The sequence below is a fragment of the Oryzias latipes genome, chromosome 5, assembly GCF_002234675.1.
Source record: "Oryzias latipes chromosome 5, ASM223467v1".
NCBI classification, from domain to species: Eukaryota; Metazoa; Chordata; class Actinopteri; order Beloniformes; family Adrianichthyidae; genus Oryzias; species Oryzias latipes.
This window is the reverse complement of record NC_019863.2, coordinates 4,899,558-4,916,322: the sequence shown is the minus strand read 5'-3', so window position 1 is coordinate 4,916,322 and position 16,765 is coordinate 4,899,558. Positions and strand designations below refer to the sequence as shown.

At 39.3% G+C, this 16,765-nt stretch overlaps 1 protein-coding gene across 2 annotated transcripts in view; it reads right to left on the bottom strand.

The window, feature by feature from the left end:
* The window catches only part of LOC101156568 (protein bassoon), an 87,231-nt gene extending 70,749 nt beyond the window's left edge, over positions 1-16,482 (bottom strand). The window contains exons 1-2 of one of the 2 annotated variants that reach the window (XM_023954763.1): positions 16,156-16,482; positions 9,043-9,427 (exon numbers count right to left, since the gene is read on the bottom strand). In XM_023954763.1, the coding sequence (XP_023810531.1) occupies positions 9,043-9,427; positions 16,156-16,334 (564 nt within the window). In that variant the 5' untranslated portion in view covers positions 16,335-16,482. The remainder of the gene's footprint in view (positions 1-9,042; positions 9,428-16,155) is intronic. The other variant, XM_023954764.1, reaches the window with a different exon arrangement.
* Between the last annotated feature and the right edge of the window lie 283 nt (positions 16,483-16,765).

Genomic DNA, 16,765 nt, shown 5'->3' with positions numbered 1-16,765 from the left:
AGCAGATCTTTACCGACTGAAGAAACCAGATCAGCTTCACAAAGATGAGATACTTATGAATGCCAACCTTTACTGTGAGGATAAATCACATACAGTGGGCGGGTATCAACACATTGAACTCTGCCCACATTGAGGAACGCCTCAGTCTGCACCATGAAACCAGGGGTCTCTCCCTGATCCAGCGCGATTTGAAAAAAAGTAACAATCAAAAACGAAGTTTTAATCGTAAATTATTGCATAAACCTCCTCCATTATGAGAAAAATGCTACAAGATCGTGTTAAAAAGACCCAAAACACAACCTTCATTGGAGTGGGTCTTTAAGTATGCAGAGGTACGCTTGTCTGTCTCTGCAGCCTCCCGATGTAAGGGCAGATCAGCTTGAAGAGTAGCTATCAATATGCTGTTTACATTAAATAGCCTAATGCAATCTTTTTTCTTTACTATTAGGATCCAAGTTTGTCACTTTGTGTTACCAGGTGTGAAAAGTGCTATATCAATAAACATTGATTTGATTTTGAATGTCATTTTAAGAAAGTTTAGACATAAAACAGGATTCAACTTCAAGTATTTCCTATCATAGCTTTAGAGTTTCCACGTTGGTCCTCATTTTTAGAAAACTGCTTTGAAGCATTCACATAAACTATTTAAGAAAATTATCTGGTGGAAGATTTATACAAATTATTTTAATTCTTCTTCTCCAACTTTTTATGTGCAGGATTCTGAATATTTTAAGGATGCTGTTCCACAAATAGTCTAACTTTAGTTTAGTTTTAGGATTACAGACAAATTCAGAAAAACCTCTGGAATAAAACAGAACTTAAAAAAAGGTTAAAAATCAAGATGGCCCATTAAGAAAACTTCTCTGTAATTAAAATCTTTTTTTAGACCTTTTGAGAAAAAATGTGTTGATTCTTATATAGTTTTACTAGCAGTCATCCCTTCTGCTATCTTGTGACCCTTACATCCCTACCATGAAAAAGGTGGAGAGGATTTCATGTAATCCATGGACACCAGTGAAGATCACAAAACATTGAAGAAAAAAGGTTCAGTGCACTGTCTAGTGGGGTCCAGATGGGGTCCCCCATCTGGACCCCACAAGACAGTACGCTGAACCTTTTTTCTACCTATATAGCACAAGGGTTAGTTAGATTATGATGCGTTTTTTCTTTACTGTATATTCAAAAAGCATCTTTAAAGCCATAGCAACATTTCAAATTGTTATTTTCTGTTGGTATCGAGGCTTTTTTGATAGTGAGTTTATTTTTCCCTGTTTTGTCCTGACACACCTTTCTACAATGGTTTACCGCCACATCTGTGTCTCAGTGAATAGTTTCAGCCCCTTGTGTCTCTCTGGAAATGTGTTATTCTTGCACAGATCGAGAACATATTTTCCACCGAATGTTATGATACAAAATAATCTGAAAAGGGTTTAAAAACAGAGCTGCAGTGGGAGGCAGACACACGTCAGAGGAAGATAGCACTGCAGATGTCATAGTTGTACACGAAACGTCCCGTAGTTGTACTTCAGGCAGTCGCTGACAGGTGTGAGACATAAAGCAGCGCATTACACCCCTAAAAAGGCTGAGTAATGAAGTAATTTAGATTCAGAAGCAACCTCCAGCTAATGTGTCTGGTGGAAACGGCCCTGCACATGCAGCATCACAGTGCAGTACATGTACCAGCTGAGAACTGCAGTCTATCAATGCCTTACAAATTGAGCTGAGGGCATTGAAATTCCATTCCATGCTTTTTTCTTGTCTTTCTGTTCGTTGGTCTTTCTACCGCTGCCCGACTCACATTCGACCAAATAACCAAACAGAAAGAATCTCATAAAAGTCAGCAGATAAGACAGTTGTTTTTTGTCTGAGGGAAATAAACCGAGGAACTACTTTGTTCAAGTCGCTCATTAAATGTTTCTCACTCACTGCAGTCTTAGGCAGCGCGAGGCGTACAGTGTTTTTAAGGAAAAAGCAGGCAGTGCAAAACAGTAATATTATCGTCTTTATAAAAGTAAACAGGAATTCTAACCAACAAATGTACTACTAAAACTATTGCTGCAGTGGTTTTGCCTCTTTCATGTTTAGTTCCTCAAGTCTATGTTTCAAAGACTTTATCCAGCTTTAAGGCAATGGAATGGTTAACAATTTGCAACCAAGCATTAAGTCTTTAACTTATTATTAATATCATTGGACTGCTTTAATTTTTGTTTTCAAATCTTGAAACTGAGTTACTTTTTTAGATTTGACTAGATTTGATTCAAATCAACTGTTGCAAAAATGGATAAAATCAATTTATTTATAACAATACATGTTAAACAGTTGTTTAACAGTCCTAATTGCTGAGATATCGTTAAATAGTTACTTCAAAAGAAGAGAAAATGATTTTGTTTGGCCCCAACTAGACATAGATAAAACTTCAAATAGAGCAAATTATAGGGTAGTAGTTAAACTAACGTGTCTTTGATTTAGTTTCCGGCAGATTTTGCTGCAAAGTATTTTGGTATATACAAATATCTCAGTGTATGCATCTCAGCTGGATTCCTGACCCACTTGTGAATCCACTTAAAGTTCCAGACCAATCAGTTTTTGATTTACTCGTAGATAAACAAAGTATGTAAGACTTAAAATACACCATAAGCTTTCAACTTTTAAATTATTGGAGTCAGCTGAGACCATTTCTCCATACAAGGCACAGGCTGGTTCCCAGTATCAAGAAATATCACAAAAAATCCACAACTTAATACCCACACTTCATTCTAGTTTCAGTGTTATTTACACAAAACATTTATTTATTATTATTTATTAATGCACAAAATGAAGTACTAACAATCTAATCATAGGGAATTGAATTCATTACTGTTTCCAAGATAATGAAAGAATAAAATTCAAATGGATTCACTATAAATAATGACATACACAAACCAAACTCCAGGCACAGTTTTTGTGCTATAGTTAAAAAATGCTACTGCTGTTCTACAAAATGTTTTTCTGGGTTAAAGCAACAAAACGGCCAAGACCCATTTTTCATCCAGATACAATGCCTCTTTCTGCATGAAAACCTTGGGATTGAGTAAACTCTTGGGATTTATGTAAAATGTTGCTTTGACATTTGCCCCCCGCCAAACCCTGCTGTACACTGAGACCAAAAGCATTTAGTAGCTTCCTTCAGTGGAGATCTGGTGAGCTCTTTAAAACTGCCAGACAGCCTTGGCCTATATTTTAAAGAAGCTATTTCTTATCTGATTAATAACCCACACAACTTGCTTTGTTCCCAGTAAATTGACCTAGCAACTTAGCACAACCCAAACGAAACATGGGACAGTGTAAAAGTGTCATCAAGTTTCACACATTTGTATGATGGTGAAAATGTTGGGAACTGAAATGTTGGACAGACAGTAAAGAGCCTTGGAAAAGGTATCTTATCCTGTGTTTGCCAGAACTCAGTCCAAAAAACATCAAGAGATGTTTGGATGCTTGGAGAACCCAAGACACAACTCAGGGCAGTATGTTCTCACAGACTTTATTCTACAGTAGCTGCGTTTACATGGACAAACGCCTGATCAGAATAAAAATGTGTCATGCAAACACGCCGTGTTAGTCTGCCCCGATCAGACTCGTATCAGACTCGTTAAGATCAAAATATCTTTCCGATCAACACAGGTGGGTTATGCCGATTGTTGATATATTGTGCATATAAACAGTTTATTCTGATCGTGGCTCACTACTGCGCTGGTTTTACGTCACGCATACGGTGTGGCGCTCCAGAGAAAGCTTTGGAGCGCCAACAGGACCGGTCGCCTTTCTTTGATCTTGTTGGTAAATGGGAGTAACTCCAGCCGCTGAAAAACATGTTGTTGTCCCAAGCATGAACTGGTGCCCATGGTGAGGGAGGATGGGAACTTTCACTGGGGGGATCAAATTATGGCATCCAAAATGGTCGACCAGGTTTGAAGCAAGAAACCACAGAAACACTGATAACAGCTGTGGAAATCACCACACTTTGACTAATAGCCAGGCAGTGTAGGAACAAAACCCGCAACCTTCCGATCAGAGGAAAGCCACTCTACATCATAGCCACCTTGGTTATGGTGTAAAAATGGCTGCTAATAATATAGTATATTTTTGATCAGGTGAAAACCTCAGACAGACAACACCTTTGGACCAAAGAACTGAAAATACTGGCTGCCTACTTTGAAAAAGGAGAAAGCAAATGGAGAACCACAAACCAGTGTGCCTCAGAAAGACAAAGATAGAAATGCTACCAGAATGAAGCAGGTTTAAATCACTCCACCTACAACAGCACGACACACAGTTAACAGCTCTGTGGGGAAAAAATAAAAACAATTTACTGGGAACACAAAAGCATTTGGGTCTAAAGCCTAACAGGAAATTTGTGTCATCAGTTTGACTGACATTAATTGAAAAAGCTTAAAGTTACATACAATAGGCATTAAAAAGACTTTGCTTTAGACTTTTTTATTTTTAATGACTCGTGGTCTCGCTGCTTTAAACCATGACATTTTGGGGCAGTTAGTGTGCTGTAATATACAAGTTACTTAACATGTAACAAGTAAAAAAATGACGTTAAAATTCTATAGAATAGAATATAAGGCCACTGTTCCTATAATTAGGAACAGTGGCTTCAAGGTGCAGTACGAATCATATAAATAAAAAACAATAATAAAAAGCCACAAAAGTGATGTTACTTTATTACATTACTTTTGTAACGTGTTAAACATTGCAGCTCCGTTTGCATGTAAATAAAATGGAGTTTAAAGCAAAACTGGGAACTGAAAAATGGTCCCCATTCTAAATAAGCAGTATTTGCTGAACAGCATGTGATCTAACATTAAACAGTGGCTATGTACTGCTTAAAAACATAGCATTTTCTTTATGATATAAATCTGTAATATACTTAATAAATAGTTTGTGCCTCTATGTGTTAGACATTATGTTCGTTGCTTTTTGTATTCAGAATTCTCTGCCACGCCTGATACGTGGGGGGGGCTAACACAGAGTTTTTGTGTAGGAGCATTTTCTAAGCAGTTGGAGTCAAACAGAAGAGGAAACAAAATTTCCAAGACTTTTTTCAAATGAAGAAACTGAAAATGTTCTTGGTTTTGTCTCTTAGACACATCTCCATAGTGGTTTAGCAATGCTACTGCTTTCCCCTTCGAAAAGTCGTGTCGTCCCGCAGTTTTTCAATAAAACGTCTTCGATACAGAGCTACTTTTTTATCTGTTGTTTTGTTCTTTTCAAAGTCCTCTTTCTCTTTGTAGGCAGGGAAATAATTGCAGAGCATTTAGAAATATATGTGTGAACACTGGCCTTGATGGTTCGTTTTTAATGATGCGTTTGCGTCCTCTCCTGCTGTCATATAGTTTTTCCCACAGCTCTCTCTTTCAGCTGTGGCTTCTCAGGAGTCAGCCTCTGCTGCAGACAGAAAGAGGGTAGGCTCTATAAATAGAAATTGGACCAATTATAAAGCAGATGTTCTCCTGTATGATGGTGGGAGCACAGTGTCTGGGGAGTGTCTGTGGTAATTTCGTCCATATTTCTTTGTGCTTTTGCTGTTGTTTCAAGTTCATCTTGAGAACAGCTAGCCTCCCCTTTTACCTTCCCTGAAAAGTCTTCTTTGATCAAATGCCTTTTTAGTACTTTTCCCCTCAAAAACTAACATTTGTTCAGTTCTGAAATGACCTTTGACAGAAGATCATCTCCTCCAAAACAAAAGCTCACGTGTGCAGCTCTCTTTAGGTGTTATTGTCAGACTAAACCCCTAACTAAAACGTTTTCTTTAAGCTCGACTTTGAGCCGAGTGAGATTCTGTTGTGAAAGGAGATAAATTGCATTTCTATCACCAGGTTGTTTGGATCCATCTTCTCAGCCTTGATCTTCATCCCTCACATCCTTCATGTAAGCAGAGATTCTTTCATGATCAACATCACAGAGAAGGAAACTACGTATTTGCTGAATGATCTTTACAGTCCCACTCTGATCATCTTTTGATCTATTTTCAAAGCGTTCCCAGTGGTCTTTTAATTATGATTATGCAGTTTTCTGCCAAAATAAAAAAACCTGTGTTGTTTTCTAGAACATAGATTCTGTAGAGCGGCAGGAGCTCATTAGGAATTCACCTCTGACCTTACTCTGTCCCCGAAAGCCCCTCACACCTCCAACACAACATTACCGGTGCAAAAAATGGCGAGCAACATCGGAGCTGTCCAGCCGAACAGTTCGGATCCAGATGCCAGCCAAGATGAGGAAAACAAAGACGTACATGGATCTACAAGTGGATAATAAGAATGAATGGAGAATGGAGAAGAATGGAGCGGAGCAGGAAGCTTGTGACTTGACGATGACAGCTTCTACGTCACAACTACAAGCTTTTTCATTCTGCATTTTTTCCTCTGCTCCTGATTCACAATGATTGGAATAAAGAAATCCTCAGGAATGCAATTTTACAACTGATTTCTTTCATATATGTCCACCATTGTGAGAAAAACGCTGCAAGAACATCACCAAAAACACGGTTCTACTCCAAGCTCTCCGCGGGTGACCAAGCTTCTCCCCCTATCTCTAAGGGAGAGCAGCCACCCTGCGGAGGAATCTCATTTCAGCCGCTTGTATCCAGGACCTTGTTTTTTCGGTCATGACCCAGAGCTCATGATCATTGGTGAGTATTGGAACAAAGATCGACCGGTAAATTGACAGCTTTGCTTTTTGGCTCAGCTCTCTCTTCACCACAACGGACCGATACAGCGAGCGCATAACTACAGACGCTGCTCCAATCCTCCTGTCACACTCCGGTCTTCCCTCACTCGAGTCGTGAAGAAGACCCCAAGGTATTTAAACTCCTCCCCCTGGGGCAGGGTCACTCCACCCACAGAGAGATTACAAACTAATCCCATGACTATTTTTTTTTTTTTTATAAAAACTTTCCTAGTGAGGTTTTAATCATGATTATGAAGTTTTTAACCTAGCTCCTATTTAAAGTATTACTAGGTAACAGCTCAAATATGTTCTTTCATCTTTAAGAAATCCTAAATTCTACCTTCAAGCATTTATTTGCCAGTTTGGGATGAAGCTTTAGTCACACATGCCTGGGCACTGCTCCTGACCTCATCACACTTCCAATCATCCAAACTGTTGTCATCACATAGACTGGCAACAACGTGGCCTTCATCAGTTTCACCAGTGAGTGAGTGATGAGCGATAAGGCTTTCTGAGGCATGCCGCAGTCCGGCTCAAGCCCTATCCATGTTAAGTAGGTTATTGGGGTATATCTTCAGGTCCACGGGGGCTGTGTCTTTTCCCCCTCCCTGTCTTTCCCTGACAGGCACATGAAGGCTGAGAAGAAAAGTACCCACCTCCGCTGTTCTCTTTACTGCCGCTCTCTCCTTCACTCCTTGTAGTGATCTATTCTCAACTCTCTGTCTTCGCTCACATTTCCTTCTCATGCTGCAATTTCCCACATGTTCTTTTTTCCAGCGTTTACTGTCTAGCACCTTCTACACAGAGACTACATACCAATGCTGACATGTGTACTGCATCCAGTAATATCCACTACAGCTACTTAGAGAGAGTCCTATTTAAAAAATGACACATTTTGCTTTCTATTGCCTGATATTCTTAGAAGCTATGGCTGCTCTGCAGGCCTGTTGAACTGAAATTACATTGCTGCAGTTGCTAATGTGAGTCATTGAAGTTGATGTGAAACTTTGTGGCAGATGACACAGTTAGACTTGACTCACAGTAACAGTGAGGCACAGCCGTATTCCAAATTAGGAGTGATTTATTGCAGGGTTGAGGCAGCAAAGTATTTAAGATGCCTTTTTAATCTGCTGTGATGAATGTTAATGTGGAAATGTGTTGTTTTTCAGAGGTGCCCTAAAAAGTGTTTGCTTAAATGCACACTTATCTGTGTTTAGAGATAGACTAAAGTGCAACACTTAAAAAAACTTTTGTTTTTTTGCTTAGAAAGTTTAAAAAATTACCATCAGCTGTACAAGAGGTACCTTTACCTAAAGTTTACAAATTTTCATAAAAACGAACGAGAAAAGCTTTGTATTTTCCTCACGTTCTAGCCTATACCACATACTTTTTTGCAATAAATCAGATAGTAAAAAAAATAGGGGTGTAAACATTCATTAAACAAAGATCCAATTCATTCACAATTTGTATTTGCTGAACCGATTTATAGTCAATATTTGTTTATTTTGAACGATCCGATTGGATCCGATTCTCTGACCTAAAGTGGATCCAGATCATCTTTATCCAAACTTCCAGCAGTGAGACTCAGACAGAAATTCCTGCTGCTGAACAGTGAAGTTTTCCAGATTCTTGGATTTCTTCCAGATCATCAAGTGGAAATGAAATATGTGTCCAAACAAACAAGTAAACAAGAATGAATGTCAAATCCATTCACATTTTAGTTTCCTAAAGTTCAGTCCACTGTTTTTTTTCCACATCCAAAGAATCCAAAGAGAACATTCTTAGAACATTCTATACACTGGATGGTCACATGACTTTATACAAAGTCCACACATTGGACTGGAATGATAGACGGATCCATGTTTGCTGATGTCATCACGTGTCTTGATCGTTGTTATGTTATAGCGAAATAAACTTATCGCGTCTCAATCCAAATGGTATTTTCCAAGATTCATAATTGTATTATGTTATTTTGAAACTTTTTTATTATGGTATGGGTCGATTCGATTAACAACTTGTCTCAGACAGGTTGATCTGGTTGGGTTGTAGGAACATGAATCTATTTATCAATTACATCAAGAGTAAAAATTTGTTACAACATCCAGAAATCAAAACAAAAAGCTTTAATTAAAAAGGAGCACAAAACAACCTCTATGCAAAAAACAACTGGCAGCAGCTTATAGTTTAAAGTTGTATTTTCCAAAACTAAAGAGGCATTTTGCATTTCATTGACTGATGTTTATCTAGAACCAAAGAAAAGGTAAAAATTGTAATGATGTCAGTTCTATTTGTTGTGTCAGAAACCAAAGCCAAATAAACGCAGCTTACCTCTGTGAGGTGAGGGTTGGGGTTGAAGCCACACTGGTTGCACACCATGGAGTGGCACTGTGTGCAGGTGTTGAAGCTCAGCTTGTCATCCCCAGCTGCCATCAGGTCAGTGTTTTTGCAGACGGGGCACAGCTTGCTGCTGGGCATGGGAGCGATTTGAGGCACAGAGTAAGGGGAGGTGGGGACATTGCCGCGGTCCGGGGACACAGAAGGAGATCTTCCACTCCTGTTGCTACCCAAATCCACCTGGAGGTTCCTCCTGGCAGCGTGGCCTTCGCCCTGCGTTCCTTGAGGTGCAGCATGCTGGGAAGCGTCATGGGAGGCTAACCTGTCCCCTGTTCCATGACCGCTCTGACCTCCTGGTTTAGGGTCTGATGGAGGTGGTCTGGCAGGGGCGGGGTCAAGGAATGAAGGAAAAAAAAGAGAATTAGATGTGTGACATTAGTTAGGATCGTCAAGGGCTTGGCAGAAATAATGACAGATGTCTAAAGCTGCTTTTATTGGTCGAAACATGTTGATAAGCATCTTATTGTTGAGAGGTTGTGTCACTATTGATCAAAGTTTAGTAATTAGTTTTATCTGAATTGAAGGGGAGTTTTCTTTTAGATGTACTTGTAACTCACAATTGAGTCGGTGATAAAATACATTTTGTATTTAATGATTTGTATTATTTCTGATAAGATCTTTATGATTTACTTTATTACCCTGTTTTTGGGGCTGTACAGTGGTGCAGTGGCCAGCGCTCTTCTCTCACGGTGATAACTGGGACCTTTCTGTGTGGAGTTAGCATGTTCTCCTCACACATGCATGGATTTTCTCTCAAGCTTCCTCCCACACTCCAAAAAAAAAAAAAAAACATGCTTCATAGGTTAGTTAGTCACTCTAAAATGCCCCTACATGTGACTGTGTGGTTGTGTGGCCCTGTAATGGACTGGAGGCCTGTCCAGGGTGTACCCCACCTTTGCCCATCATTAGCTGGGAAAGGCTAAAGTGAGCCCTAAAGGGATGAACTCGGCTTGGAAGATGGATGCAGATACTGTTGTGTTCTTGTTACACAAGACTATTTCTACAAAACAAAAACAAAAATATACTACAACTCATTGCTGTTCTCTAAATCCATGAAGATATGCACAGCTCTCTACATGCAACAAATATGTCTACCTAGCATGCAAGATGCAAAAAAAAATGTAAGCAATCCATCTATTTTTTGTACATTCCTTTACTCATTTTGGGGAACACTGGAGCCAATCCAGCTACACACCCTGGACAGTTCCCCAGTCCATTGCAGGGCCACACAACTACACACATTCACACCTAACTGACATTTCAGAGCATGTTTGTGAACTGTGAGAGGGAGATAAAGCACCTGGAGACAACCCACACATCTATGAGATCATGCAAACTCCACACAGATGGAATTTGAACCTTTTTGTTGTAAGGTGAGAGAACTAACCACTACACCACTATGCGGCCCTCGTGGGTAATCCATTCTAGTATTATTATTATTACCATTTACTTGGAAAACTGCACACTTATTTTCCTACACTTGTTTTTTTATTAAATCCAGACTAGTTTTTAGCCACGATTAGTTTGGTCGCATTTTGGGTTGATAAGGAGAAGAATGAAGGTTTTCCCATAAACAATGGTCCAGGAAAAAGGGCTTTAGTTACATGGAGTAATCCAGAGGATCTACTATTGTGCTCTTATAAAAAAACTGTAGCTTAACCTGTAACAAACAACTTATCTGAGCTTCATTTAAAGTTTTCCTAGATTATTTTAGAACAGCAACCTAGAACTTCCAATCCTTTTCAGGGTTTATAATTAAAAAAATGTCATCTAATCCAATGGGATCATATTTAATTTCTATTTAAGAGGAATTGTGAAACAAATTAAATTCAAATTGGCATTTATTCATTTAGCAAAAACAAACAAACAAGTATTTCATGATTTATTTATCATTTCTGTGACTATTTCCTTTTAATATTTTAAGCTTTTCTTTCACTCATGACAGAACAATACTAACTTCTGTAGATTTAAGCAGAAACAACACTCTTTGAAGTATTTTTTATTTGAATCAAGAGAGCTTGTTTCACCGAAATAAAGTCAAAACAATTTAAATCTTGTAACATCTCCCATCTTTGATCACAGATGCAGCAGCTGCCCTGAATCTATATTTTGGAAGAAAAAAAAAACATTCTAACAGACAGATTTATGTCATATAAGGTGAGTACCGGTAGTTATTGATTTGATCTGCTCTCATCATGATCACCTCTGGAAACATTTTATACTTGTCAAAATAGAACATTTTTGTTTTATGTTATCAGGTCAACAGAATTTCTGAAGGCCCATGGCAAAAATGTGGAAAATATCAAAATGCCCAAACTCTGCACCTTCATGCAAACAGGAATCTGAGGCTTCAGTCCAAAAGGACATATTAAGTAACAGAATAAGGGGCTCAACAGGAAACATCCTGCTCCCAGCACGACAACTTTAGGACTGTTCCCCTTGGGGTTTTATCATTCTAGTTGTCACAAAACAGTGACATGTTCTTAGATTTATATAAGGCCTGCTGGGAAACGTGGAGATATTTGTGGGTTTAAGACACTTTTACTATCTTGAATTGTTCTAAAATGAGTTAGATTTGTTCAAATATAAAGCGAAAACGTATCATGTTTTAAATGTTTAAAGTTCTGTATGGATTAGTAGAACATATATAAATAAACATACAATAAATAATGTAATAATTTTGTATTTATAAATACATATAAAAATAATAAATGTACTTTAAAAATTGCTTTTACACGTTTTTTGTCCTTTGCGTTTCTAATTTCAGTGTAAAGACAGAAAACAACTCCCTACTACAGAAATGTGATGGGACACGGACTTGACAGAAAATTGAACTGCCTTTAAATTGACAGGTGTTTTGAAAAAGAAGCATTTAAAAAATGTTTGAGCATCCATCAATCATTATTGCTTCATGAGACAGTCTACAAATCCCATCTCTTCACATATAGACCGTTAGAGCTATTATTTTAACAATTCCCCAATTAAGTGTTACACAGCCTAATTTTAATTCTGATTTGCATATATATGCTGTCTTGACAAGACACAGGGAGGTTATGCGAAGCACCAACCATTTAAATTGCAGCAGCATCCAGTGCAGACTCCTGTGTCTTTGTGTAAAGCCTCAGGCGGGGTTATTTAAGGGGAAAAAATGTAAATGGAAAAACACCTTTTTCAAGAGATGTTCTATGCATTGGCAAACAGGAGCCCAAGGACCATGAATTCCTATCTGTCCATCTAAAGCACTAAGACTCCTGTGTGTTTTCATGAAGCATTTCAATGATGACAATCAGCTGGATTTGAAACACCAACAAAACATCCCAAAAAGCAGCAGAGAGATGCTTCAGGCGTGAATTAGAGGTATTTCATGCTGTCTTTTGGACATGCAATTGAGGACAAAGTGAAGGACAAAATGAACAAGCAGGGAGCAGAAAATTATAAGAATTGTATTCTACAATTCTGCTCCCTTCTAAACCTGAAAATGTTAAATATTGTGAGACAAACATGTAAACATATTGGACAATCAATAATTTTCATGAAAGGAACAAATAAATAAATAAAAAATGTGGTGAGTGGCGGGAAATCAAACATTGTTTAAGGCCTATCATAGTTTCTGATTCTTTCAGAACAGAGAGCTTAAGTCTGAAGATGTAGAGTTAGGAACGATGCTGGCTTGACTCTTTGCCTTCAGTCAGGGGATTTTTATGTACTTAATATACGGTATATGTGTATATATATATATGAATAAATGACAAAAAGTGGTAGATGCGAATTAAAGACAGCAAAACGCTCCCATCTATGTAAATCTGTAACCTTGCAACCTGTCCTGTATGCAGAAACTTTACTGATGATCAGAAATGCATTTGGAACGATTCCATAGATATGGCCTATAAAGTCTACAGTGAACTCATTGTTGGCAGTGAATTAATAATGACGACATACTGCCTGAACAGTATCATAGCAGTTGTGGGTTTATTAACTGTATATTCATTCTGGGTTAAAACCAGTCGAGCTTAAAAAAAGACTTTGCTGGGTACCTTTCCCATACTGAAGAAGGTAGCACTCATTATTGATGTAGTTATGAACAAAACTAATAAGAAAGTGGAGGAGCAGAAATTCCGGGAAAATATTACTTGGTTGATGTTTTGAGGTCATGCTCTCTTGGAAAACCTCAGTTGTGTGATCATTGTCCTTTTGAGTTTGACTGAAATGACTAACGAAGGAATTGTTACCAACATTGTCCAGCCTCTAATGGAAATGCTGGCCTCTGAGATTAAGAGCCTTTGACTTGCAGGGCGGCGTGCAGCACCCACACTGCATGATTTGGACAGAAGAGGCTAAAAGAACAGGACAGAGAGGCGTTGCAGATGGAACAGCTATTGAAAGCAGTCCCACTCATGGAGCAGACCGCAATTCAAAGTGTAAGCAATAGATTGATCCATTGATGTACGTGACATGTGGACAGCGTACTCAGCTAGAAAACCTATTAAAACTGCTGGAATAATTTGGGAGACCTGCACCAAAGTAGATTCAATGGTTAGTTTGATTAGCATAGAAAAGACGCACTGACACAGACGTAAAAGTGGATTATGTGGAATGGTATTGTGGCGTTTGAAGACAAAAATAGTTCTTTTAAAGACCCACTCCAATCACCTGGATCTATTGGACAAGCATCCCAGTGGTCTTTTACTTATGGTTATGTCATTTTTAGCCATAATCAAAAAACCTATGTCGTTTTCTAGGACGGCCCTTTAACCCCTTCCCCATTGCTGAGAGCTCTGTTTCTCTCCTGCTAGCTTACAACAAAAATAAGGAGCAATATTGGATCTATTTGTCTGCAAGTGGAGGCATCAGAATGGAGCAGAGAAGGGAGCTTGTGGCTCATCCATCAGAGTGTCCACATCAGAACTTAAGTCTTTTTTAAACTGCATTTTTTCATCTGCTCGTGATTCACAACGATTTGAATAAAGAAATACTCAGGGATAAAATCTTAAGTTTAATTCTGTTCATTTATGTCCTCCATCATCAGAAAAACACCTCGAGAACCTGTTAAAAACACCATTTTCAGTGGAGTGGGTCTTTAATGCCAGCAGCATAAAGACTATCGAGAAGAAACTGTTGTCCCTACAATGGCAGCTAGCTAACAAGTCTTACTTAACCTCTTTCTCATTTTAGAAGGCCAAATATTACAAGTGCCACAGTTACCTTAAACAAATCAGCTACTGGCTCTGTCTGAATTCCCACCCTGACCCCTAACTACTAAAAAAAACTGTATAGTGGGACTAAAACGGCGAATATCACGTCATCGATTTCACAAAGTTAAAATCTATGAGATATCAGTGTTTTGGGACGATTATTTATGAGTCCACTGTCTTCTTAAGATGAAAACTTTGATGGTTTATTAAAAAAATCCATTTAAATCCTTTTTTTTGGCAAAATTGTTCCAACACAATGCATTGTGGTCTATATTCGCCGATCTAGTAATGATCGATGCACACTGGTTTTTCGTAGAGACTTCTGGGAATTTTCTAGGGCACTGGATTTTGGAATTGTAGATTCACTACAAAATGGCGAACGCACTATATAGTGCACTATATAGTGCACTATATAAGGATTAGGCTGGAAATTCTGACATAGCCTCTGTCTGATCATGTGATGCTTTCTCCCTTTCCCTTTGTCCATTTCTCCTAATGACTCTCTGTCTTCTTCTAGGGCTTGCTATCCATTTATCAGATACCAAAAAGAAATCAATACATAAAAGCATCATAACATGACATTAGCGCTACGACTCCTTAGACAATCCCAACTACAAACATACTGACTGCAAACGTGAGCAGGCTGCATTAGGAATGCTTACAATCAGGGAAATAAGAGGCAGCAGTTTATGAATGAAGTGCAAGAATCGGCTCTACTACAGAATGGAAAAACACTCTGAGTTACACATACATGTACCCGCATTAACATGCACTACACTCAGCTGCATCTTGAAGTCAAGATGCAGCTGTGTGTCTATTTGTGCACACTCACAGGTCTACAACTGTTGAACTGTGTAATCAAGGCAATATCAGATCTTGTTAAGAGGATAATCCCTACCACACAGAAAAGACACCCTGGCACACCGACATAGTGATAACACTCCTGATCTAAAAGGGGCTAATGCTTGATCAGACTCTATTGTATTAGCATACAACTGGTTTTAATTAAGAAACTGCCAACAAGAGGAATGCTGTCATGTGAGATCGCCATGCCACTGCAAGTGGGTCTCAGCTTATGGTGTCTGCATTTCTTTAAAAGTAATGCAGCATCGATTTCCCAGCAGGGAGAAAAAACTATCAATTTCCTGTATATCTACAATGATAAGAATAATTGAATGAAAGGGCATGGAGATTTTACTGATGCCTGCTGCGTCTGTTTGGGTCTCTCAATGACGTTGGAGACATCTGATGGGAGCGTTGTCATCTTACACAGTCCTCAACATTACAGGTGTGAGGTGTGTTTTTCACAATTACCCTGTATTTACTGCCCCATCGTGTCAAATAAACCTGTAATTCAACCGACTGAAGCCCTCTACTCTACGTGAGATGCGGCGCACTTCGCATCATTTACATTTCTAATTTATTTATCACCTTACGCTATGAGGACGTCAAAATTTCAGAGATCCATTACAAAACACTGGCGTTGGGTCATTTCAATGGACAAATATGCTCCTTTTTTAAGAATAGCCTGTGATAAACTGAAAAATGGAACGCTGTACAGTTACGTTTATTTTTAATATTATTATTATGAAGGATTTAATATATTATAATTGTGACACATTTAATTGTATCCATAATATTGCTTACTAATCGGGCGTTGCTCTCAAAAACAACCGAACAAGTCTGAAAGGAGGACTGAACTGCGTTAATATTCAAATAAAAAATTGAGAGCCGATTGAAGTCTGCACGCAGTCGGGTGGATTTCTCTGTAGCTCCCCTCCACGCTGCCATCTCACAGCCTTCTTCATCTGTTTGCCCCAGTCGGACGGAAAAGCCTCCGAGCGAGCGCGTGTACCTGTTAATCCCCGGCCTGGGAGCGGCTCCGCTTCCCCCGGCCGGCGCACCGTTGCTCGGCTTGAGGAGCTGTCCAGAGCCCGGTGGTGCTGAAATGGAAGTCGGAGCCCCCGCTGCAGGGACGGCGGGGCCGGGCTGCCCTGCCTGTCCCTCCCCCTCCATGCTGGCCTCGTTCCCCATCCCCTCGTCGATGGTCTCGGCGGAGACGAGCTATGTTGTGGATGCTTCTACAGCTGTAATAAAAACTCAAAGGAAACTCAGCGGTGCTCCCCTTCCGCCATCATCACCTACAATTCAGCATCCTGCACGGAGCACGCGCACTGAGGGAGAAGGGTGCGGGAGCGCGCTGACGTTATGGGTGGCTCGTACGTGCGCGTTCACAACGGTGATTTGTGAAAAATGTAAGCTAACACCCCAAACTTGTTCCGCTATGGCAGTGTCAAGTGAAACGTGTCCCTTTGGAGCACCTGATAGCACGCTTAGGCATCATTTATCATTGCAATAATGATGATGATAATAATAATAAATGAATGGGAAACAAATCCATCATCCATTCATAACGGGGCTCCACAGTGGAGCAAGCCAGACCTTTCTGTGTAGTTTTTGAATGA